The following is a 26621-nucleotide window of genomic DNA, read 5'->3' as shown; positions in this document are numbered from 1 at the left end:
CCTGTGCTGAAGCAGGGATATATCCTGACATGTTGGGGGAAAGCCCCCCGAGTTACAAGGTGCTGTTGGTGGTAGGACCTGCCGCAGACCCAGGTTTTCACGAAGCGCGCGCACACGTATAAATCTCCCTGTTATCGCCGGGGCATCGAAGGGATCTTAATATTTTTGTAACAATGTCTGAAGCGGTTATCAATAAACTTGGAAGAGGTTTGGGTATTTTTCATAACGGATGTCTTTTTTTTAATGTGACGCACACGGTGTAGAACTTGTGTTCTGTTTGCTCTCGGGGTGAGACGGGCGAGACCTTCCTGCTTGTGATAATCTTGGCATCACCATGCTTTGTAACACGGCTGCAATACGTGACACGATGAAATGAGGGTGTATAGAGCTTTTAAAACCTTTTCTATTGTACAGACTGAGATCTGGAAAGCTCTGTTCAGAAATGTGAATCAGTTTAACAAGTATTACAACCCACCATCAATATACATTTGTGTGGGACTAGAGTGGAAGCCTGGAAAAGGATGCAACCGTACAAAATCAGTTTAACGAAAGTCACTTTAATTGGAAAATCTGCAACCCCAGTAATCTTTACAAATCCCATACTGCAAACATGTGGGGGAGGAACAAACACGGATAATACAACGTCCCTCGTTTCTTCCAACAAGGCCCGTAACACACTGAAAAAGGCAAAATAAGAAATGAGACACCCCATGCGTGGGACACAATACCTTTTAGCTGTGGCCCACCACAGACGGAGTTACGTTTTATTTAGAATTCACGTCCAGCCGTGCTGGTGTACACGAGAGGTAAGCGAGCCGTGGGCACACGTAACCGTGACTGCACTACTGCTCACGTCAGTGACGTTCCAGTGTTTAATCAAAACAGCAGTCTGGGTAGACAGTCCAGATCTAGAACTGGTTCATGCTAGAGAATACTCTGTACAGGGTGGGAGTGGACTATTTGTAACTTGGTTCCTGGTCCACTTCCAAACTACTCATTGTAAAAAGGGGGGACATTCCCAGCATGTACTTTACAAATTCCCCTTTTAACGCCAAGAGTGTCCATGATCTGAGATAAGGAACCAGGGGGGTGAGGCATTAAAGGAACTTGCTTATCCGTGGCCATCCTGTGTCTGGGAACAAGCTGCCAACACCAGATGGGAAAACATTTACCGAGCAGAAGGGGGTCATTCATTCACCGTACATGGAGCTGATCGGGGGGGGGGGGGGGGGTAATTGCACAGAAACGCCCACTGAAGCCAGTGCGGGCGCTCATGTCCCGATTAGCACCATCGCGGTTTTTGAATAACTCCTAGTCCTGTGTTTAGGCATTTAATCAATGCACAGATATGGGGGGGGGGGGGGGGGGGAGAGGAGGTGCTCCACTCTAGTCCTCAAACAAACACACACCCCCCCCCCAAGCAGGTCAGTGTTTTAGGATATCCCTGCTTCAGCACAGGTGCTGCAGTCTGAGCCACCTGTGCTGCAGCAGGGATATTCTGAAAAACTGACCTGCTGGGCAACCTTGAGGACCTCTGATCTAGATGTTGAACACTTCAAGGCCAGCAAGACCATCGGCCCCCTAATCTAACCGCCTGCAGCGTGGCACGTGATGGTTTTGGTGGCAGGATCTGTTGGGGGCTCTGAGACGAACATTAACCAAAAAAACAACAGCAGCCTCTATCATGAGGCCACGTGTGAAATGTATTATTACATACAGGAGGGCTGGCTGGGCCACGTAACGGTGCCACCATTTACACTGTGAAGTCGGGAAGGACCCCCCACCCCCGGAGAGCACAGCATTGTGTGTCAAGCTGCTCCCAGGAGGTTTGGGGTCGGTCAGTGGCCTCTAACCGTTTGTTTGACCCATACAAGGCATTAATAAAAACAGATCAATCTTAAATCTAGGGGTGCACCAACCCGCCAAATCCTGATCGATCCGCCGTCCCCTTCCCCCCCCCAAAAAGCACACAAATACACATATCGTGACACAAGTGCTTCATTTGGTACATGGCCCACACTGATTGGAGACACCGGGAACACAATATAACACACGTGTACCATGCTGTAAGACTGCAAGTCCCGTGTGACAGACATGACCAGCTGACACACGCTGACCGCTACAGAAAATGACCGCATCCTTCTCGCCTGTACACGGATTTCCAGCCCACGTGGTTTGCGTCGGCTGGCGAGGAGAAAGAATAAGAGGAATTAAAGTAAACGTTTCCCAGAGTGCCTCTGACGCACGAGAGGCTGTCACGGCCACGAGACTCGGGCCGCGTTCCGCTCGCCGTGCGCCAGTGAGCCTGGCATTAAAGGCCCGCAGCTGTGCCCGTCGGTTTAAGGCCTCGGTGATCCTTCGATTCCGCGCACGGACTGGCAGACACGCTCCCTCCCCCCTACGTGGAGTGCAGGGGGATTACAAACTTGCAGCCGAAGGGCGAGTGGTAATTGATGCCCACCTCCCTGAACACCTTCTGGGGGATGCCAATGTCACAGAGGTAGACACGCCCGGCCTGCTCCCCCAGTGCCAGCGGGAGGCCCAGAGACAGTGACCACTTGGCGTGGATTCCCTGCGCCTGCTCGCCCACGGGAGGGTCGATGCTGAGCACTGGCGCGCGGTTCTGGTTGGCCCAGTCCACCGCAGCTCGGTACCACGGCTGGTCGCGCAGGAAGGCGTTTTCGTGGCAGTCCAGGCAGTTGATGACCAGGTCCACGGGGCAGTCGGGCAGGTCTGGGAGAGAGAGGAGAGCGGCGTGAATAGAAAGCCCCGGAAAGCGCAGCTTCAAACGTGGGTAACAAGCGGGGGAGGTCATTAACGTGGCAGCTGCTAACCACAGTGTCGTGGGCACCGGGAGAGAGAATAAGGCTGGTAAGCACACGGGGAACACGGCACACGGGTTACACGGCACACGTCAGGAGCCCAACAAGAGGGGTTACAAACGTAACCAGAAGTGTTACGTCCGTACTTTCCCATTTCTATCTGTGTATGCTGAATGTTTACACACCGACGCACGCACACGTACACACGCGCACGCACGCGTACACACAGGCTTGCCTGTGTTACCCGAGTACTCGGACTGAAAAGCACAGGACTCGTATCCCAAGTATCAACATTAGAATACAGATTTGGACCACTAGATGGAGCTGCAGCACTGGAATGAGTCCCAGAGCCCATACAGCAGTGCTAAGTATATACATCTTATACAAGAAGGCAATGTGTTATATACAGAGATGTCACCTCACAGCTCTGAACCTTCTCAGCCTTTAAATAGGGGCACCCCTGCTCATCAGAACACCCCCCGCCTCCCTCCACTCCCCACACAACACTCGCCTCCCTCCACCCAAAGCACTCGCCTCCCTCCATTCCCCACACAAAGCACTCGCCTCCCTCCACTCCCCACACAAAGCACTCCACTCCCCACACAACACTCGCCTCCCTCCACTCCCCACACAAAGCACTCGCCTCCCTCCACTCCCCACACAAAACACTCGTCTCCCTCCACTCCCCACACAAAGCGATCACTCCTCCCTCCACTCCCCACACAAAGCGATCTCTCCTCCCTCCACTCCCCACACAGAGCGATCTCTCCTCCCTCCACTCCCCACACAGAGCGATCTCTCCTCCCTCCACTCCCCACACAAAGCGATCTCTCCTCCCTCCACTCCCCACACAGAGCGATCACTCCTCCCTCCACTCCCCACACAAAGCGATCTCTCCTCCCTCCACTCCCCACACAGAGCGATCTCTCCTCTCCACTCCCCACACAAAGCGATCTCTCCTCCCTCCACTCCCCACAGAGCGATCTCTCCTCCCTCCACAAAGCGATCTCTCCTCCCTCCACACAAAGCGATCTCTCCTCCCTCCACTCCCCACACAAAGCGATCTCTCCTCCCTCCACTCCCCACAAAGCGATCTCTCCTCCCTCCACTCCCCACACAAAGCGATCACTCCTCCCTCCACTCCCCACACAAAGCGATCACTCCTCCCTCCACTCCCCACACAAAGCGATCACTCCTCCCTCCACTCCCCACACAAAGCGATCACTCCTCCCTCCACTCCCCACACAAAGCGATCTCTCCTCCCTCCACTCCCCACACAAAGCGATCACTCCTCCCTCCACTCCCCACACAAAGCGATCACTCCTCCCTCCACTCCCTACACAAAGCGATCACTCCTCCCTCCACTCCCCACACAAAGCGATCACTCCTCCCTCCACTCCCCACACAAAGCGATCACTCCTCCCTCCACTCCCCACACAAAGCGATCACTCCTCCCTCCACTCCCCACACAAAGCGATCACTCCTCCCTCCACTCCCCACACAAAGCGATCTCTCCTCCCTCCACTCCCCACACAAAGCGATCACTCCTCCCTCCACTCCCCACACAAAGCGATCACTCCTCCCTCCACTCCCCACACAAAGCGATCACTCCTCCCTCCACTCCCCACACAAAGCGATCACTCCTCCCTCCACTCCCCACACAAAGCGATCACTCCTCCCTCCACTCCCCACACAAAGCGATCACTCCTCCCTCCACTCCCCACACAAAGCGATCACTCCTCCCTCCACTCCCCACACAAAGCGATCTCTCCTCCCTCCACTCCCCACACAAAGCGATCACTCCTCCCTCCACTCCCCACACAAAGCGATCACTCCTCCCTCCACTCCCCACACAAAGCGATCACTCCTCCCTCCACTCCCCACACAAAGCGATCACTCCTCCCTCCACTCCCCACACAAAGCGATCTCTCCTCCCTCCACTCCCCACACAAAGCGATCACTCCTCCCGACACCCCATAACGTCAGCCACTCAGCCGGCACATTTCACGGTGCCTGGAGATCGAGAGGCTCCTCCCGCACCTCCACGTCTCCAGGCCGAGCGGGGCGCGTCCACATCAGCAGACAGCACAGGGTTTCCCGGGCCCGGTCCCAGCAGAACGCCACAGCTTTGTTATAGAGAAACTCTGCTCTATGGGCCCAGACTTCCACCGCGTTGACATCGGACAAAACCGGCACATCTGGTGTTTTTCCCCCTGTGACGTCTCTGCACATAGGGACATTGCACCCCAGGGTCACTCTGAGGTCCCCAAAATGGCATCTCCTGACCTTTGATGTTGGACACCAGCTGGCCCTGTGTCCGGCAGAAGAGGCTGAGCTCATTGGTCACTGGCTCCAGCATCTTCACAAAGTTGGGCAGGAAGAGAATGGCGTCCACCTCGTGGTTGGCCAGGTGCCGCCCGCAGCTGATGCCCTGCGCTCCCTTGACGTGGGGGCCGCACAGGAGAGCCACAGTGGGGCGCTGGTGCACATTCTTGGGGTTCAGCCTGGGAATGGAAGCAAGCGGCATTGAATGTGGGTTAAAAAGCACTGGTACCGAGTCCAAACCTCTCAACAATGTATTCCACATTCATGAAACATTCTATAGGCCGTCTGCGCCCGCATCTGCCTGCACCCGCGCCCGCAACTGCCTGCACCCGCGCCCGCCTGCACCCGCGCCCGCCTGCACCCGCGCCCGCCTGCACCCGCGCCCGCCTGCACCCGCGCCCGCCTGCACCCGCGCCCGCCTGCACCCGCGCCCGCCTGCACCCGCTCCCGCCTGCGAAGAACCAACAGGACGTCATTAGCAAATATATTTATTCACAAACCAGATTTTCCTTCTTAGAATGGTATTTTATTTCTACAATAATTGGTTTAGCTTTAAAAATGACAGATTATATATAATACACACACAGAGAAAATATGCACACGTGTACAGGTATGCGTGTATGGATGTGCACGCACATGCGCACACACACACGCGCACACACACAAAGTGATACTTGTATATTAATAAGCGAGTGGTACTCGGCCCCTATCAGAACCACGGACCCTTCACCGGCCGGGACAGACAGGACAGAACATGTAAGGAGGCTTTTGATCTGTTTTCAGAAACCAATGCAATGTTTGTGACAGTAACAATAGACGTCGACACGTGTGAAACATGTAACACTAATCCCCGGGAGCGCTCGCTGTACTTAATGAAGAAGCCGCCATGTTCACACTTTGATCCCTGGAAGTCCTCCCAGGTCCATCAACTTATGCATCCGCACGCGAGGTGTGTAAGCTGTATTGGTGACATACACACACAACCTTGCATAATTGGTTTGCCCTCCTGTAACCCCACAGAGCAGGAAGAGCTGTGCCTCGCGTGTGAACACAGGGACATTCCAACCATCCCCTGAACTGGCTGCAGAACTGCCCACACACTGCCCCGCCCGCGGTCATCCAACGTTCCCCATCCCCTGAACTGGCTGCAGAACTGCCCACATACTGCCCCGCCCGCGGTCATCCAACGTTCCCCATCCCCTGAACTGGTTTCAGGAGTGTGGGGAGCGCGAAGAACCGGAAAATACAAACACAAATGTGCTGAAAATGCAGACAGAGTGAAGGTGAAAATCGGGCATCAAGCCCCATGCATCAGGCAGCAATGTATTTATATTAGGTACCTGCTGCTATCTGCACCATCCTCTACCTACCACAACATCCGAGTACCTCTCAGCGTTGGGTCAGGACACAGTAGTTTGAGTCCAACATGGGGCTTGATGCCCGATTGTCACCTTTCCTCTGACAGTGCGCACTGTGTGAGATTTGCTGCATTTTCAGCACGTGTGCACTGTATTTGTTTGTATTTTCCGGTTCGTCGCGCCCCCCACACTCCTGAGACCAGCACTTAAAGAACCCCACAGGAAGGTTTAACTTGGGTTAAAGCTGCAAAACCGGCCATTGATTTTATTACATAGAAATCACTTCTCTTACTGTTTCCATCGTTTATTGATTTATGTTAGTCACTTTTAGCACAGAGCTCATTATATTCACAACACGGTGTATTTTCACTGGCTGATTTAACACTAGTATTTGGGTTTTTGGGATTGTCACTTGCACAATAATAGAGTGCCGGGTGACATTTCTGCTGCCATCCCGACTTGGCCGCAGAACTGCCCCCACACTCCCCCGTCCGCTGCCCGGGGTCATCCAACATGCCCCACCCCCTGAACTGGCTGCAGAACTGCCCCCACACTCCCCCATCCGCTGCCCCATCCGCTGCCCGGGGTCATCCAACTTGCCCCACCCCCTGAACTGGCTGCAGAACTGCCCCCACACTCCCCCCTGCCTGCTGCCTAGGGACATCCAACCTGCCCCAGCCCCTGAACTGGCTGCAGAACTGCCCCCGCTGCCCGTGGTCATCCAACCTGCCCCACCCCTTGAACTGGCTGCAGAACTGCCCCCACACTCCCCCGCCTGCTGTCCGGGGTCAGGGCTTCTAATGGCAGGGTGCAATAGTCTGGTGACCTGACCATGTGGGAGTCTTAGCAAGACAAGGCCCTAACAGGACTGGTTGTCATTCAATTGTTTTAGCTTAACCGCTCTGTTGTGTGTGTGAGAGAGACACACACACACACCCACACCCACACACAGCAGAGCCAGTAAAAGAACCTCACACTGAGTAGGTTACTTGCTCTGCACTTCTGTACCCCAGGCTGTGCGCTGTATAAGATTATAGGGATCCATATTACAATGGATAAGAAGCAAAAAGTGACTCGCACTGCTCATTTGCATGTCGATACCCAGAATCCCTGGCTGCATGGAAGCATTGTATGTCACGAGATAATGGGGAAGATCAGCGATGCCAACCTGCCTGAGACGTGTGCCCGTGCCCACGCGTGGGATTTGATTTATACTCTGTATAGAGAAACAATAGCGCTGACCAGATGAACCCAGATAACAAATTAAAGTGATAACAAGGAAGTGATCAATACAAATATACGGAATGTACAGGAGGTGTCAGCATAAAATCTATCTATACACACACAGATATACGGAATGTACAGGAGGTGTCAGCACCTTGTAATGGGGTTTGGAAAATAAGATATACAATAACATCAAATCTATCTATACACATACATACACACTAATATATATATATAATTATAATACACACACAGTGTAAATATGTATGTGTGCGCTTGTGTATGAATGTGTGTGTGTGTGTATGAATGTGTGTGTATGTATGCGTGTGTGTGTGTGTATGAATGTGTGTGTATGTATGCGTATGAATATGTGAATATATATATATATATACTGTATATACTGTATGTATATGTGTGTGTGTGTGTGTGTGTGTATATATATATATATATATATATATATATACACACACACACACACACACACACACACACACACACACAGTTGTGTGAAAAAGAAAGTACAGCCTCTTTGAATTCTATGGTTTTACATACAGTATCAGAACATAATAACAATCATCTGTTCCTTAGCAGGTCTGAAAATTAGTTAAATACAACCCCAGATGAACAACAACACATAACATATTACACGTGTCATGATTTATTTAACAAAAATAAAGCCAAAATGGAGAAGCCATGTGTGAAAAACTAATTATACCTAATGATTCAATAGCTTGTAGAATCACCTTTAGCAGCAATAACTTGAAGTAATCATTTTCTGTATGACTTTATTAGTCTCTCACATCGTTGTGGAGGAATTTTGGCCACTCTTCTTTACAACGTTGCTTCAGTTCATTGAGGTGTGTGGGCATTTGTTTATGCACAGCTCTCTTAAGGTCCAGCCACAGCATTCCAATCAGGTTGAGGTCTGGACTTTGACTGGGCCATTGCAACACATTTTATTTTTCAGCCATTCTGTTGCAGATTTGCTGGTGTGCTTGGGATCATTGTCCTGTTGCATGACCCAATTTCGGCCAAGCTTTAGCTGTCGGAGAGATGGCCTCACATTTGACTGTAGAATACTTTGGTATACAGAGTTGTTCATGGTCGACTCAATGACCTCAAGGTTCCCAGGTCCTGTGGCTGCAAAACAAGCCCAAATCATCACCCCTCCACAACCGTGCTTGACAGTTGGTATGAGGTGTTTGTGCTGATATGCTGCGTTTGGTTTTCGCCAAACGTGGCGCTGTGCATTATGGCCAAACATCTCCACTTTGGTCTCGTCTGTCGAAAGGACATTGTTCCAGAAGTCTTGTGGTTTGTTCAGATGCAACTTTGCAAACCTAAGCCGTGCTGCCATGTTCTTTTTAGAGAGAAGAGGCTTTCTCCTGGCAACCCTTCCAAACAAACCATACTTGTTCAGTCTTTTTCTATTTGTACTGTCATGAACTTTAATATTTAACATGCTAACTGAGGCCTGTAGAGTCTGAGATGTAATTCTTGTTTTTATTTTTGCAATTTCTCTGAGCCTTGCACGGTCTGACCTTGGGGTGAATTTGCTGGGACGTCCACTCCTGGGAAGATTGGCAACTGTCTTGAATGTTTTCCACTTTTGAATAATCTTTCTCACTGTAGAATGATGGACTATAAATTGTTTGGAAATGACCTTATAACCCCTCCCAGATTGATGGGCAGCAACAATTGCTTCTCTAAGATCATTGCTGATGTCTTTCCTCCTTCGCATTGTGTTAACACACACCTGAATGCTCCAGACCAGCAAACTGCTAAAACTTTGGCTTTTATAGAGGTGGTCACACTTGCTGATGATCAATTAATCAAGGGCATTTGATTAGCAGCACCTGTCCGCTACTTAGCATCTTAATTCCTGTGGAAGCAGTAAGGGTGTACTTAGTTTTTCACACATGGCTTCTCCATTTTGGCTTTATTTTTGTTAAATAAATCCTGACACGGTGTAATATGTTATGTGTTGCTGTTTATCTGAGGTTGTATTTACCTAATTTTTAGACCTGCTAAGGAACAGGTGATTGTTATTATGTCCTGATATGTAAAACCATAGAATTCAAAGAGGGTGTACTTTCTTTTCACACCACTGTACACACAAACACACACACACACACACACACACACACACACATACATATACACATGCAAGCTTTTTTTGTGGACAGTTACTCCATTCGACTGCGCAGAAAACATGTGACACCCCCTCCCCTCCCCCCTCACACACACCGACCTGTTAGGCCCCCCAAGTAGAGTCAGTGCCATCTGACTGGCACAGACCCCCGACATCTCCAGCCGTCTCTCCGTGGAAAGGCCGTGCTTCTCCGCCACGCACAGCAGCTTCTTGTGCAGCCCATAGGAGATGCTGGGTACCACCAGGCCGGAGTCTGCAACGAGGGCGAGAGGAGGTAATGAGGTTGGAGTAGGAGGGAGAGAGGAGGTAATGAGGTTGGAGTAGGAGGGAGAGAGGAGGTAATGAGGTTGGAGTAGGAGGGAGAGAGGAGGTAATGAGGTTGGAGTAGGAGGGAGAGAGGAGGTAATGAGGTTGGAGTAGGAGGGAGAGAGGAGGGAATGAGGTTTGAGTAGGAGGGAGAGAGGAGGTAATGAGGTTTGAGTAGGAGGGAGAGAGGAGGTAATGAGGTTTGAGTAGGAGGGAGAGAGGAGGGAATGAGGTTTGAGTAGGAGGGAATGAGGTTTGAGTAGGAGGGAATGAGGTTTGAGTAGGAGGGAATGAGGTTTGAGTAGGAGGTAATGAGGTTTGAGTAGGAGGGAGAGAGGAGGTAATGAGGTTTGAGTAGGAGGGAGAGAGGAGGTAATGAGGTTTGAGTAGGAGGGAGAGAGGAGGTAATGAGGTTTGAGTAGGAGGGAGAGAGGAGGTAATGAGGTTTGAGTAGGAGGGAGAGAGGAGGTAATGAGGTTTGAGTAGGAGGGATAGAGGAGGTAATGAGGTTTGAGTAGGAGGTAATGAGGTTTGAGTAGGAGGGAATGAGGTTTGAGTAGGAGGGAATGAGGTTTGAGTAGGAGGTAATGAGGTTTGAGTAGGAGGGAGAGAGGAGGTAATGAGGTTTGAGTAGGAGGGAGAGAGGAGGTAATGAGGTTTGAGTAGGAGGGGATGAGGTTTGAGTAGGAGGGAATGAGGTTTGAGTAGGAGGTAATGAGGTTTGAGTAGGAGGTAATGAGGTTTGAGTAGGAGGGAGAGAGGAGGTAATGAGGTTTGAGTAGGAGGGAGAGAGGAGGTAATGAGGTTTGAGTAGGAGGGAGAGAGGAGGTAATGAGGTTTGAGTAGGAGGTAATGAGGTTTGAGTAGGAGGTAATGAGGTTTGAGTAGGAGGGAGAGCGGAGGTAATGAGGTTTGAGTAGGAGGGAGAGAGGAGGTAATGAGGTTTGAGTAGGAGGGAGAGAGGAGGTAATGAGGTTTGAGTAGGAGGGAGAGAGGAGGTAATGAGGTTTGAGTAGGAGGGAGAGAGGAGGTAATGAGGTTTGAGTAGGAGGTAATGAGGTTTGAGTAGGAGGGAATGAGGTTTGAGTAGGAGGTAATGAGGTTTGAGTAGGAGGTAATAAGGTTTGAGTAGGAGGGAGAGAGGAGGTAATGAGGTTTGAGTAGGAGGGAGAGAGGAGGGAATGAGGTTTGAGTAGGAGGGAATGAGGTTTGAGTAGGAGGGAGAGAGGAGGTAATGAGGTTTGAGAAGGAGGGAATGAGGTTTGAGTAGGAGGGAGAGAGGAGGTAATGAGGTTTGAGTAGGAGGTAATGAGGTTTGAGTAGGAGGGAATGAGGTTTGAGTAGGAGGGAGAGAGGAGGTAATGAGGTTTGAGTAGGAGGGAATGAGGTTTGAGTAGGAGGGAGAGAGGAGGGAATGAGGTTTGAGTAGGAGGGAGAGAGGAGGTAATGAGGTTTGAGTAGGAGGGAATGAGGTTTGAGTAGGAGGGAGAGGAGGTAATGAGGTTTGAGTAGGAGGGAATGAGGTTTGAGTAGGAGGGAGAGAGGAGGTAATGAGGTTTGAGTAGGAGGGAGAGAGGAGGTAATGAGGTTTGAGTAGGAGGGAATGAGGTTTGAGTAGGAGGGAGACAGTTGGAGCCCTAAGCAGAGAAAAATCTATTTCTAAAACTACAATAAACTCCTTCGCTTCAACGCCGCCGCCGCCCCAATCAGCTGTTTATTCAGTTCGCCGTTCAGGAGCGAGAAACGTTTGTATAATAAGTGCGGGGAAGATACAGTGGTGCTCTCTCCCCAGAGCCGGGAACGCCCGCGGTAACCCCGGAGGCGACAGGTAAAGGCCGCTCTGACTTGAAATAAAGTGTATTTTTAAAGAAAGCTCGACACGCTTCATGCGGCAAAATACTAATATAATACCAGTTACTCCAGCGGTGGCCAACTCCAGGCCACAAGGGCCACCCACAGGTCAAAATAGCCCTGCTTCAGCACAGAGGGATTAATCAGTGGCTCAGTCATAGTCCTCAAGGGCCATTAACCAGCCAGGTATTAGGGATATTCCTGCCTCCGCACAGGGAGCTCAATCAGTGGCTCAGTCATCAACTGAGCAGCTGAGCCACCTGTGCTGAAGCAGGGATATCCCCAATACCTTGAGGACCGGAGTTGGCCACTTCAGGGTCAACCAGATATGATTTGGGAGGGGGTGGGGTGCTACATAGCCCCTATGGGCTATGGGAGATGCCGGAAGCCCCCCTCCCCCGGTTTTCGGATGCCGGATTCAGCACGAGCAACATGAAACCATGATGGAGTAGCTATGTCACCCCCAGAAGTGCTCTGCGTCTTAGGGGGAGATCGCGCCTGAAGTGACGCGTATGTTTAACTCCCAACGTTCCCTTCTTCCCGAGCAGGTCCTGCGCTTTAATATATAGATATAGCGTTAGAAAATCCGGATTTCCTTGGCTCTCTCATCTCTTTGGTCACTGTTATACTGCACCCTGGCCCTGCGGCGTCCTCCATTTTGTTCTCCCGAACACGTCCCACACTTCTCTATCTTGGACGGAGCGTCTGATTTGAAAAAGTAAAGATGGCGTCGGAAAGGGCGAGATCGGCGAAAGTCTGGAGACCCGCGCCCGTTTGGAGGAGAGATGCGACAGCAGAATGTCAGGCCTCGCTCACAGGTCCCCCCCAGTTGCGTGTGACATGGGACGAGGAGGGGACAGTGGGAGCAGAGTCTGTTGTTTTGATGGCACGGAAGGCTGGCGAGCCCTGGCGCCTGTGATTAGGAGCTGGCACGAGAGGGAGGCAGAGCTTGGGCTCAGGCCAAATCTCTCACCTTAGACTGGCTGCTGGCAGCACACGCCTTCTGGCACCAACCGAGATCCTTCTCACGTCATGTACATGGGGCTGAATCCGTGCCAAGCCTTCCTCCTGTCTGCAGGCCAGAGAAACGCAGCCCGTAACCTGCTGTACGTTCAGCCCTAAAGAGGCCAGACTCACACTGGAGGCTCAGGGGGACGTCTAACGCGTTGGGGGGGATGCATGGAACGGCCTTCCAGCGTTGTGGGGGGGGGGGGGGGGGGTGCAGTGCATGGAACGGTCTTCCAGCGTTGTGGGGGGGGGGGTGCAGTGCATGGAACGGTCTTCCAGCGTTGTGGGGGGGGGGGGTGCATGGAATGGTCTTCCAGCATTGTGGGGGAGGGGGGGGTGTGTGCATGGAACGGTCTTCCAGCATTGTGGGGGGGGGGGGGAGGGTGTGCGCATGGAACGGCCTTCCAGCATTGTGGGGGGTGCATGGAACGGCCTTCCAGCGTTGTGGGGGGGGGGGGGTCACTGAACGGCCTTCCAGCATTGTGGGGGGGCGGAGGAGGGGGTGCATGGAACGGCCTTCCAGCGTCGTGGGGGGGGGGGGTGCATGGAACGGCCTTCCAGTGTTGTGGGGGGGTGCATGGAACGGCCTTCCAGCGTTGTGGGGGGTGAGGGGGTGAGGGGGTGCATGGAACGGCCTTCCAGCGTTGTGGGGGATCCAGTCACCTGGGTGTGCGCTCGTCACACGCTCAGGAGCAGATCACTTAAACATGGCTCAACCGGCTTCTTCGCCCCCCATCCTACCCGGGGGAGCAATGCCGCCCCCCAAATCTTTGCATGCAGTGTGTACCGATTCTTACCCGGGATTGCTAGGAAGAGGCGGCTCTCTTAATGGCTTTGCCGTCTAATTATTAAATGGAAGGAAAACCCCGCCGAGTAATGAGGAGTTGCTACGGTTTGAGGAAAGATGCATTTACTAATACTTTCATAAAGTGCCTTTGCGGGGACGAAACGCGTCAGAGAACCTTTATTCGTTTTTGTTTTTTTATGTCTACTTGATAAATAATTTTTATTTTTTGCGCTTGGTGGGTTCCTTGATCGGAGAGCAGTGACCGCCATTTTTCACTTTTCCTTCGTCATGCGGCCCAATAGGAAGCTGCGGTGTCATCCGTGGCAGCTTTTATTGGTCCGTGTGACGCATTGGATTTAAATAGCAGAAAGTACCCGCTCCCCACCCATGTAATGCAGGAGGGGGCTGCTCATTTAACCATTCCTCTGGCTGGGACGCAGCCTGCGCCGAGTTATAGATCTAGAATGCACTCGCACTTTCCCGATGAACACATTATGCCAAGTTTGTATCTGGTGTCAAAATGATATTCATCGGACCGAGCAATTGGCTTTATATTCCCTTTCTATTACAATGTATTTTGTATCTCCCAATATCTATATTATATATTTATAGTACATTACATAGTTACATAGTTACATAGTAGATGACGTTGAAAAAAGATGTACGTCCATCAAGTTCAACCTATGCTAAATTTAGACAACAGATACTTTATTCTATATCTATACTTACTTATTGATCCAGAGGAAGGCAAACAAAAAAACACATTAAGGGGAAAAATTAATTCCTTCCTGACTCCAAGAATTGGCAATCGGATTAATCCCTGGATCAACATCCTTCCCATGTATACTTATTTGGTATATGCCTGTATACCTTTCCCATCTAAAAAGATGTCCAACCTTTTTTTGAACAAATCTATTGTATCTGCCATCACAGTCTCCATGGGTAATGAATTCCACATTTTAACTGCCCTTACTGTAAAGAACCCTTTCCTTTGTTGCTGGTGAAATTTCCTTTCCTCCAACCTTAAGGGATGGCCCCGAGTCCTTAGTACTGCCCGTGGGATGAATAGTTCTTTTGAAAGCTCCTTGTATTGTCCCTGAATATATTTGTATATAGTTATCATATCCCCTCTTAGACGCCTCTTTTCTAATGTAAATAAATCTAATTTAGCTAGCCTCTCCTCATAAGTTAGATTGTCCATCCCCTTTATTAATTTGGTGGCTCTTCTCTGCACTCTCTCTAGTTCCATAATGTCTTTTCTTAGGATTGGTGCCCAAAATTGTACTCCATATTCAAGGTGTGGTCTTACTAATGCTTTGTAAAGGGGCATAATTATGTTTACTTCCCTTCCATCGATTGCCCGTTTGATGCAAGATAAGATCTTGTTTGCCTTTGCAGCTACTGCATGACATTGGGCACTATTGCTAAGCCTGCTGTCTCTACAAGCACTCCTAAATCCTTCTCCATCAAGGATTCCCCCAATATATCTCCATTTAATTTGTAAGTCGCCTTTTTATTCTTGCATCCCAAATGCATAACCTTACATTTATCTGTATTAGAACTCATTTGCCATTTACCTGCCCACGTTTTCAGTCTCTCCAAGTCCTTCTGAAGAGAAATTACATCCTGCTCTGATTCTATTACCTTACACAATTTAGTATCATCAGCAAAGATGGAGACTTTGCTCTCGATCCCAACCTCAAGGTCATTAATAAACAAGTTAAAAAGCAGGGGTCCCAGTACCGATCCTTGAGGTACTCCACTCACGACTTTAGCCCAACCTGAAAAAGTTCCATTTATGACAACCCTCTGTTGTCTGTCCTTTAAAAAGTTTTCAATCCAGGTGCATATATTATTACTGAGTCCAATTTTCTTTATTTTGTACACCAACCTCGTGTGAAACCGTATCAAAAGCCTTCGCAAAATCTAAGTAGACCACATCAACTGCATTACCCTGGTCTAAATTCCTACTTACCTCCTCAAAGAAACAAATAAGGTTAGTTTGGCAAGATCTATCCTTCATAAATCCATGCTGACTATTACTACTAATTTTGTTTTCCATTAGGTATTCCTGAATATTATCCCGTATTAAACCTTCAAGTAGTTTCCCTACTATTGAAGTCAGGCTTACAGGTCTGTAATTCCCCGGGTGTGATCTAGCTCCCTTTTTAAATATAGGCACCACATCTGCTTTACGCCAATCTTGTGGTACTGAGCCTGTGGAAATGGAGTCCTTGAATATTAAATATAATGGTTTTGCTATTACTGAGCTTAACTCCTTGAGAACTCTTGGATGTATGCCATCGGGGCCAGGTGCCTTATTTACTTTAATTTTTTCAAGTCGCTTATGAACTTCTTCCTCAGTTAACCAATTGGTCATTAATATGGAGGTTGTGGCTTACTCCTGTGGCGCTACTATTGAACTTGATTCTTCCCTGGTAAACATAGAGGCAAAGAAGTTGTTTAATACCTCAGCTTTTTCCTTATCTCCAATAATCTGCCTACCCATCTCACACTGAAAGGGTCCTATATTTTCGTTTCTCATTTTTTTGTTATTAAGGTACTTAAAGAACTTTTTAGGGTTGACCTTACTTTCTATTGCAATCCTTTTTTCATTATCCATTTTTGCTAATTTGATTGCCCTTTTGCAATTTTTGTTACATTCCTTATAATTTTGATACAATGTCTCTGTCCCTTCTGACTTAAAGAATCTAAATGCCTTCCTCTTCTTGTCCATTTCCTCCCCTACCTGTTTATTTAGCCACATTGGTTTTGACTTATTTCTTTTATACTTATTACCCAAGGGTATACACTGATAAGTGTGCTTTTCTAACAATGTTTTAAAAACTGCCCATTTATCTTCTACATTTTTCCCTGCAAAAACATCATCCCATTGTATTACTACTAGATTAGACCTCAGTTTATTAAAATCTGCCTTTCTAAAGTTTAAAGTCTTTGTTGAACCCAAGTAATGTTTTTTGATAATTTATTTCAAATGAGACCATGTTATGATCACTGTTACCCAAATGTTCCAGGATTTGAATATTTGTTATTACTTCTACATTGTTTGATATGACCAAATCCAGAACTGCCCCTCTCCTGGTTGGTTCCTCAATAATTTGGGTCATATAATTATCTTTAAGCACCCCCAAAAACCTGTTTCCTTTTGTTGTAACGCTAATCTCATTGCCCCAGTCTATGTCTGGATAATTAAAATCCCCCATTATGCAAACATGACCCAGACTGTATTGCCGATCTCGGATATTGTCTGTATTTTGGATTTCCTCTTAGCCAACTGATCACAAAACAAGAAGATAAATAGAATGAACTCAGCCGACCTCGGGTCGGATTTCAGCTGAACTCACAACATTAGCACATGAAACAGGCTTCATTTCATAGAATGTGAACCGACGACAACACTTCATAGTTTGTGTCTTACGTACTACAATCCCACGAGACCTATACTAACCAATCACCACCCGCTCCGATTAAAACCATGGGTGTACACACACACACACACACACACACACCTGTTTACTTATTTGGTATATCCCTGTATACCTTTCCTTTCTAAAAAGATGTACAACTTTTTTTTTTAAACAAATCTATTGTATCTACCATGGGTAATGAATCCCACATTGTAACTGCCCTTATTGTAAAGAACCCTTTCCTTTGTTGCTGGTGAAATCTCCTTTCCTCCAACCTAAAGGGATGCCCCTGAGTCCTTTGTTCTGCCCTTGGGATGAATAGTTATTTTGAAAGCTCCTTGTACGGTCCCCAAATATATCCGTATATAGTTATCATATCCCCTCTTAGACGCCTCTTTTCTAATGTAAACAAATCTAATTTAGCTAGTCTCTCCTCATAAATCAGATTACACATCCCTTTAATTAATTTGGTGTCTCTTCTCTGCACTCTCTCTAGTCCCATAATGTCTTTTCTATGGAGTGGTGCTCAAAATTGTACTCCATATTCAAGGTGTGGTCTTACTAATGCTTTATAAAAGGGTATAATTATGTTTACTTCCCTTCCCCATTTAATGCAAGATAAGATCTTGTTTGCCTTTGCAGCTACTCCATGACTTTGGGCACTATTGCTAAGCCTGCGGTCTACAAGCACTCCTAAATCCTTCTCCATCAAGGATTCTCCTAATTTATCCCCATTTAATTTGTACATTGCCTGTTTATTCTTGTTTCCATAATGCATAACCTTACATTTATGTGTATTAAACTTCATCTGCCATTTACCTGCCCAAGTTTTCAGTCTCTCCAAATCCTTCTGGAGAGAAATTACATCCTGCTCTGATTCTACTACCTTACACAATTTAGTGTCTTTAGCAAAGATGGGAGACTTTGCACCAACCTCAAGTACACCAATAAACAAGTTAAAAAGCAGGGGTCCCGATGGAGCTGGGTGATCTCAGAGCTGTACATGTGGCTGCAGGAAGCGGCAGCAGGTGGATTGAACAACAGAGCTGCTTACCATGTCCAGCACAGAAGACAAATTCTCCCTCAAGGAGGTGCTGGACAGCTTCAAGTGCTGCTTAGTTGATGACGACCAAGATGTTCTGGTAGAACATTACCTCAATGGGTGGAAAGGACTGGTGAGGTTTATGAACAGCCTTGGAAACATATTTTCCTTTGTCTCCAAAGATGCTGTAAGCAAAATCCAGATAATGGAGAGCTACTTGGGTGGGACCAATGGCGAGCGATATCGGACTCTGCAGTCCATGGTTGAGTATGAGCTGAGTGCTGACTTGGTGGATCTGAACAAGCGTTCTAGTAACTCAGATTCTGGCTGCCGCACAATCTTGTGCTTACACCGTGCCCTGCGCTGGCTGCAGCTCTTCCTGGAGAAGCTAAGAACAAGTAGTGAGGATAGTAAGACATCCACATTATGTGCAGAGGCATACAATTACTCTCTGGCCAACTACCATCCCTGGATCATCCGCAAAACGGCAACTGTTGCCTTTCTTGACCTCCCAGCGCGCAACACATTCTTTCAGGTGATGAACGTCGGAACAACAGAGGAAGTAGTGGCCATGCTTGGAGAATCCATGCCATATGTCACTCAGGTCTATGGCTTCACTCAGGAACTATACACTCAGCATAATCTGTTGGATCTACCTTAAATGGGGGATGATGTTTAACCAATATGCTCCAGAATAATAGAGGCTTATGAAAGGAAGGTCTCCATTGGGAGACCAAAGACATGAGCGGGTGACTGAAATATGAACTCTACCCACTCATATCACAAGTTTCATGAATTATTTGTGGCGTTGCAGATTTTTTTTTAATATAAAAATATGACTTACTGCCATAATCTGCCCATATAGAATGTTGCCGTAAACTGTACCGATTTGTGTTTCAAAATAATTGTTGTCGCCACTGTAACTTGTCTGACCATGCTTACCGCCCATCTACCAAACTGTTGCATCTGGCTTCGAGACAATCCTTCCCACGGTAAGAAAAGTACCTGCTTGCCGTGCTTCTCTTACGGTGGGAAAGATTGGGACAAATGCAACAGGATAACGTTTTGAGAGATCAATAAAACAACAATGTTAATTAGCACGTCTACTGTAATAACATGATATAAACACCGATGTTCAGGAAGAGAAACGGCTGTGGGGAGCTCTTAGGTGTGTGGTTTGGTATGGGGGTTGGTTTATATAAACTTTTTGGTCGTCATAACCTTAAAAAAAAACAAAAGCAGGGGTCCCAGTACCGATCCCTGAGGGACTCCACTCACGACTTTAGCCCAACCTGAAAAAGTTGCCTTTATTACAACTCCGTTGTCTGTCCTTCAACCAGTTTTTAATCCAGATGCATCCATTATTACAGAGTCCAATTTGCTTTATTTTGTACACCAACCTCGTGTGGAACCGTATCAAAAGCCTTTGCAAAATCTAATTAGACCACATCAACTGCATTATACTGGTCTATATTCCTACTAACCTCCTCAAAGAAACAAATAAGGTGAGTTTCGCAAGAAGTATCCTTCATAAATCCATGCTGACTATTACTAATGATTTTGTTTTCCATTAGGTATTCCTGAATATTATCCTGTACTAAACCTTCAAGTAGCTTCCCCACTATTGAAGTCAGGCTTACAGGTCTGTAATTCCCCAGTTGTGATCCAGTTCCCTTTTTAAATCTAGGCACATCTGCTTTACGTCAATCTTGTGGTACTGAGCCTGTGGAAATGGAGTCCTTGACTATTAAATGTGATGATTTGTCTATTACTGAACTTAGCTCCTTAAGATCTCTTGGATGTATGCCATCGGGGCCAGGTGCCTTATTTACTTTAATTTTATCAAGCCGCCTATGAATTTCTTACTCAGTTAACCAATTGTTCATTAATATGGAGGTTGTGGCTTCCTCCTGCGGCACTACTATTGCAATTGATTCTTCCCTGGTAAACACAGAGGCAAATAATTTGTTTAATACCGCTGCTTTTTCCTGATCACCAATAATTAGCCTGCCCATCTCATACTGAAGGGGTCTTACATATTATTTTCTATTTTTTTCTGGTATTAAGGTACTTAAAGAACTTTTTAGGGTTGACCTAACTTTCTATTGCAATTCTTATTTCATTTTCAATTTTTGCTCATTTGATTGCCCTTTGCAACTTTTGTTACATTCCTTATAATTTCTGATATGATACCCCCGTCCCTTCTGACTAAGGCTGGGGCCATGGTGCCTTCACCCGTGCGGAGGCGTGCGCGGCCGCGACGTCACCCGCGTGAAGCGGGTACGGTTTGTGACCAGCGGAGACGTGCTGTGCCGCGCCATGGGGGGGCGTGCCTAGGGGCATCACAGAGCTGGTTCACCCTCATTGGGCGAACCGCTCACGTGACCGGCCTGTCGCGCCAAGAAATCCGTTTCAACTAATTTCTTGCGCAACGCGAGCCCCCTCCCGCCCACACGCCGCATGCACGCTATCACTGCCTTAAGGCAGTCTGATCGCTCAGCGTGCGGATACCTCCGCACGGTCTGCGGCACCATGGCCCCAGCCTAAGAATCTAAACGCCTTCCTTTTCTTGTCCATTTCCTCCCCTACCGGTTTATTTAGCCACATTGGTTTTGACTTGTTTCTGTTATACTTATTACCCAATGGTATACACTGATAAGTGTGCTTTTCTAACAATGTTGTAAAGACTGCCCATTTATCTTCTACATTTTCCCTGCAAAAACATCATCCCAGTGTATTACTTGTAGATTCATTCTTAGTTTATTAAAATTTGCCTTTCTAAAGTTTCAAGTCTTTGTTGAACCCAAGTAACATGGTTTTTGATAAATTATTTGAAATGAGACCATGTTATGATCACTGTTACCCAAATGTTCCCGGACTTGTATTTGTTATTACTTCTACATTGTTTGATATTACCAAATTCAGTATTGCCCCTCTTCTGGTTGGTTCCTCAATAATTTGGGTAACGCAATTGTCTTTAAGCACCCCCAGAAACCTGTTTCCTTTTGTTGTAACGCTAATCTCATTGCTCCAGTCTATGTCAGGATAATTAAAATCGCCCATTATGCAAACAGGACGTGGTTTTGATGCCTTCTCCATTTGCAAAAGTATTTTGGCATCCTCAAGCTCACAGATATTTGGTCGTTTATAGCATATTCCCACAAACATTTTCCCCGTCTGCTCTCTACCTCTGCTAGCGTCCTCTCCCCCCCCCCTACCTTGTCTCTGGTGTCAAATGACACAGCAGGGGTCATGTGACGTCATGGCACCAGAATCCGGAGACAAGGTAAGGGAACTTAGAGGCCAGTCGCGGTCCCCTCAGAAAATCTTGCTCGCCCCCCGCCCACTTTGCGCACCCCTGGTTTATAGCATATCCCTACAAACTTTTTACTTTGTACTTTTACCTCCTCTGCAAATTTCTATCCACAAGGTCTCTACATTTTCATAATTCCCTTCATAAACATCTTCCCTTATTATAGGTTTTAGATCCGGTTTAACATATAAACATACTCCACCTCCCCTTCTATTTGCTCGATCCTTCCGAAAAAGGGAATAACCCTCTAAATTAACTGCCCAGTCATGCGTTTCATCCCACCATGTTTCAGTAATGCCTATGATATCCTACTGCTCCCTTGCAGCTGTTAATTCAAGCTCCCCCATTTTTCTGGGAGGCGCTACGGGAGCCAACCGTAGCTGAGAAAGGTGACACGGAGCTGGAGAAGTGTTTTTATTATGCGAGTTACTTGTACTCGTTTTATATATGTATTAAAGCATTTATATTTGACCTATCGCGTGTGATTGTCCTCCCCATCCTGGTTACGGGAGAGACGCCGGTGGTCTATCTTCTCAGCTGCTGCTCCACTGAAAAATCGATTCGGAGCAGAGACACGCCGTGTCTAAAGATACTCTTGATGTGACATTGGTTCACACGTGGCCGTGGATAAATATTATCTATACATTTCCCTATCATTGTCCACCATTGACCTATTATCTAAAACGGTTTACAAAGTGTAACAGCACGAATTGGCTTTTATTATATCTCTCACATTTTGTGCTGACCATATACCCCACTTCTATTGCCTCATGAGGATTAAGGGATGATCCTTTCTTGGTCACTCAGCAGTTTAACAGAGGCGCCAGTATATTAATCATCATTATTGTTTATTACTGGTTTTTTATCTCTTATCCACTACTAGTCACACCAAGACGCTAGTCTGTGACATCATTGTTCAATATATATAGGATTTACAGGGAGCGGCACCGTTACTCTATACACTCCACCATGTACCTGTCAGGCGTCTTGAATTAGCACGCATGCCTTTAAGGTGTTTTCAGTCTGTACTATTATCTGCTCCTTCCTTTCTGCACCAATTGGCTTTAGTCTTTAGAAGTTTTCCAGTAATATCTGTATTTACGGTAATACGGGTGCCTCGCCAAACTCGCACTTGCCCCCATTCTACCTCCATAACACCTTGCTCTTTCCCCCTCTATTCTATTCAGTTCGTTATCTGTTTCTAGTCCCTCCCCCCTCCATCCTTGTTTAAAATCTCCTCCAACCTAATATGGTAGCATTTGATTCATTCCTATGTTTTTACTTCTCAGAAACATTGGTAATTGAGTTCAATCCATTGAACAAAACATGTTAAGCTGCCGCCATGTCAAGTTAGACATATATAAAACTCTTGATTGACGTGTGTGTGTGTGTGTGTGTGTGTGTGTGTGTGTGTGTGTGTGTGTGTGTGTGTGTGTGTGTGTGTAATATTTGAACACAACTGCACTCCACACTGCTTTCTGCATCTTGCTGCCACACTTCGAATATAGCAGGAACATTATTTCCAGGTACGGTCTTACAAACAGGGTTAACCCTTCAGCACCCGGAGAGCGGAGCTGGCAACATGCTGCTTCACAGAGGTGTTAACGTGAGGATAAGGCAAAGCAACAAAAACCCCAACAGGAGCGTGGGTGTCACGCAATGAGAGAGGCCCTAACGAGAGGTTTAGGCTGCCTTTAATTACTGTTTGACATGAGAGTGTAAGTGCAGCAGGAACGCCTCCCGTCTCACACACGCAAGCCCAGACTGGTCCCACTGCTCCTTACAGCAACAACAAAGGGGGTGGGGGGGCAGACGTACCATCGCTCGGGCGGTTATGCAGTGTACTTGCTAGGATTAGGTTTGTTGCCCCCAGGGACAGAGCGGCTGCACTGACTGGCGCCGGGGGGAGTACAGAGCAGGGTATGAATGAGCGGATAAGGAGGATTTGAAGACGGGTTACACCGGCCCCACCTGTCCCTTCCCCAGCTGTTCTGTAACACGCAACTCCTCCATTCACCTGGGTGTGCGCTCGCCGCACGCTCGGGAGCAGATCGCCTTAAACATGGCTCAACCGGCTTCTTCGCCCCCCATCCTACCCGAGGGAGCCATGCCGCCCCCCAAATCTTTGCCTGCAGTGTGTACCGATTCTTACCCGGGATTGCTAGGAAAAGGCGGCTCTCTTAATGGCTTTGCCGTCTAATTATTAAATGGAAGGAAAACCCCGCCGAGTAATGAGGAGTTGCTACGGTTTGAGGAAAGATGCATTTACTAATACTTGAGCAAGTGTTAAACAAAGAGACTTTAACACCTTGTTTCGGTTAAAAAGAACACAATTTAAGATGAAATGCACATATGTAGTTTTAGGCGACTGCAATTTAAAGGTGCAGTTCCCTTTGTTCAATTTCTCTCCCTCAGCAGGGGGTCCGCAGAGCTGATTGCAGAGATAGCGTCCCCCCCAGGGGGAACAAAATGGAAGTCTCCTTCGTCATGCGGCCCAATAGGAAGCTGCGGTGTCATCCGTGTCAGCTCTTCATTGGCCCGCGTGACGCATTGGATTTAAATAGCAGTACATACCCGCTCCCCACCCATGTAAAGCAGGAGGGGGCTGCTCATTTAACCATTCCTCTGGCTGGGACGCAGCCTGCGCCGATTTGCCGAGTTATAGATCTAGAATGCACTCGCACTTTCCCGATGAACACATTATGCCAAGTTAGTATCTGGTGTCAAAATGATATTCATCGGACCGAGCAATTGGCTTTATATTCCCTTTCTATTACAATGTATTTTGTATCTCCCAATATCTATATTATATATTTATAGTACATGATTCAGACTGTATTGCGGATCTCGGATATTGTCTGTATTTTGGATTTCCTCTTAGCCAACTGATCACAAAACAAGAAGATAAATAGAATGAACTCAGCCGACCTCGGGTCGGATTTCAGCTGAACTCACAACATTAGCACATGAAACAGGCTTCATTTCATAGAATGTGAACCGACTACAACACTTCATAGTTTGTGTCTTACGTACTACAATCCCACGAGACCTATACTAACCAATCACCACCCGCTCCGATTAATACCATGGGGCGTTCTTACTCGGCACGGCCAGTGTACACACACACACACACACACACACACACACACACACACACACACACACTATCAAATGTGTCCAACAGGCACGTTAAAAGAAAATTCACTTAATCAAGACCAAATGTAGCTCAATTGAAAATCCCTCAAGACTAGTTCCTATCATACACCATCCAAACTTTACCCCAGGCTAGAAGTCAAGAATCTGAATTATGGCAGGAAAGAAATATCGTGGACTTTGGTCATATGATAGCAAATGGACAAATTATGACATCTGAGGCGCTGAAGGTGAAATACGCTCTTCCTAATGAAGAATTTGATAACCATCTGCGAGCTAGACATTTTATTAAAACACACGTACCCAAGTACAACCTTCCCAACTTCCACAACATTTGAAATCATATGAAGGAACAGAACCTACCAACAGAAAACCTTGTCTCCATAATATACCAGAAACTAGACCAATGGGGATCCGTGCCTGATCATGAGAGTACGGTTAAACGAGAGCTTGATCTGAACACGGAAATAACTCGGGAAGACTGGGACGATATTTGGAAGGCAGCCTCTAAAACTTCCATATGCACCAAACCAAAAGAGAACATTTATAAAATCATTTCTAGTTGGTGCCCAACACCCAAGATATTAGGTAAAATATACCTGGGGATCTCACCGTTATGTTGGAGACATTGGGCTCAGGTTGGAAACCTGGAGTATATCTAGTGGAATTGTCCAGTGGCATGAACAATTCCATGGGGTCATTTGATAGGAATTCTGGCTAAGCCAGCTGCAAATCGCCGGCACTCCAATAAAAAAAACCTAATCTCGCATATATAGACCGCGGTGAGGTGTACTATCTCAGCTGCTTGGAAAAGGCAAATTACCCGGTCTAGAAATATGGTAATAAAAAGAGTTGACAATATACTGGGGATGGGAAGACTCAGCCGTTTTGAGACGCAGCATTCCATAAAATTGGGGACTTTTGGATCAATAGTTAAAATCCAATAAGATCGAGACTCTTATCGTAGAAATAACCGGGGAGAATCCATGGTGGATCGTACAATGGTATTATTGTACTTTTGGAGAACTATATACCTATATCAATGTGCGACCGTGACGGTGCTGAGATATAGAACTGTATTAGAATATAGTTCGCTTGTAACCTACCTAACATGTAAGTAAAGATCTATGACAACTGTGCAAACTGCTTGGAAAGTGATGTTAAACTTCCATTCTCCCTCTCCATTCGGCCCATTAACTGCCCTTCTTTCTTTCTGTAGCTCCCTCAAACCAGCATATTCAATAAAACTATTGCAGAAAATAAATATAAATACATATATAGGAGGAGCTCAGTGGGATATATTTATCACAGGTTGAACTCTATGGACATATGTCCATCTCTTAATCCAGGGGAGTGCAAACTCTTCCTGCAGCGCCCCCGTCTGCCTGCTCCGGAGCTCGCATCCCCCCCCTCCTACCTGGCAGCCGCGTCAAATGACGTTCCGGGGTCACATGACATCAAGTCATTTCACGCCTGTGATGTCGTGTCACATGACCCCGCGACGTCATCTGACGCGTGTGACGTCACATGACCCCGTGGCGGCATTTTACGCTGTGTTGCCATGGAGACGCGTGACGGCGTATGAATCCCGGTAAGTTTTATGGTTGCAGAGGCCTCACGCGATCCCCGGCATTTACTTTAAATGCCTCAGGGAAGAGCGCAGGACCTCTGCAACCGCCGCACCCCCACAGACAAATCTCCTGCCCCCCCTGGGGGGGGCGCACCCCTGTCTTAATCTTTTAACCTCACCCATGAAATTAAAATGGTATTGCTGTCAAAATGTCTGTTAATAGGCAGGTCAGTTTTTCTATATTTGGTATACTGGGGCAAGAAAAAGGTTGTGAACCCCAAT

General features: G+C 47.4%; 1 protein-coding gene and 1 pseudogene across 5 annotated transcripts in view; one reads left to right on the top strand and one right to left on the bottom strand.

The window, feature by feature from the left end:
• Window positions 1-541: 541 nt before the first annotated feature.
• EDC3 (enhancer of mRNA decapping 3) overlaps window positions 542-26621 on the bottom strand; it is a 46799-nt gene continuing 20719 nt past the window's right edge. For all 5 annotated transcript variants that reach the window (XM_075575952.1, XM_075575949.1, XM_075575953.1 and 2 more), the window contains 3 exons: window positions 9981-10134; window positions 5109-5326; window positions 542-2733 (listed from right to left, as the gene is read on the bottom strand). In XM_075575952.1, the coding sequence (XP_075432067.1) occupies window positions 2399-2733; window positions 5109-5326; window positions 9981-10134 (707 nt within the window). In that variant the 3' untranslated portion in view covers window positions 542-2398. The remainder of the gene's footprint in view (window positions 2734-5108; window positions 5327-9980; window positions 10135-26621) is intronic.
• On the top strand, window positions 18243-19469 carry LOC142469072 (ceramide-1-phosphate transfer protein pseudogene; annotated as a pseudogene).

This window comes from Ascaphus truei, chromosome 18 (genome assembly GCF_040206685.1).
Source record: "Ascaphus truei isolate aAscTru1 chromosome 18, aAscTru1.hap1, whole genome shotgun sequence".
NCBI lineage: Eukaryota > Metazoa > Chordata > Amphibia > Anura > Ascaphidae > Ascaphus > Ascaphus truei.
This window is presented reverse-complemented; position numbering and strand designations above follow the sequence as displayed.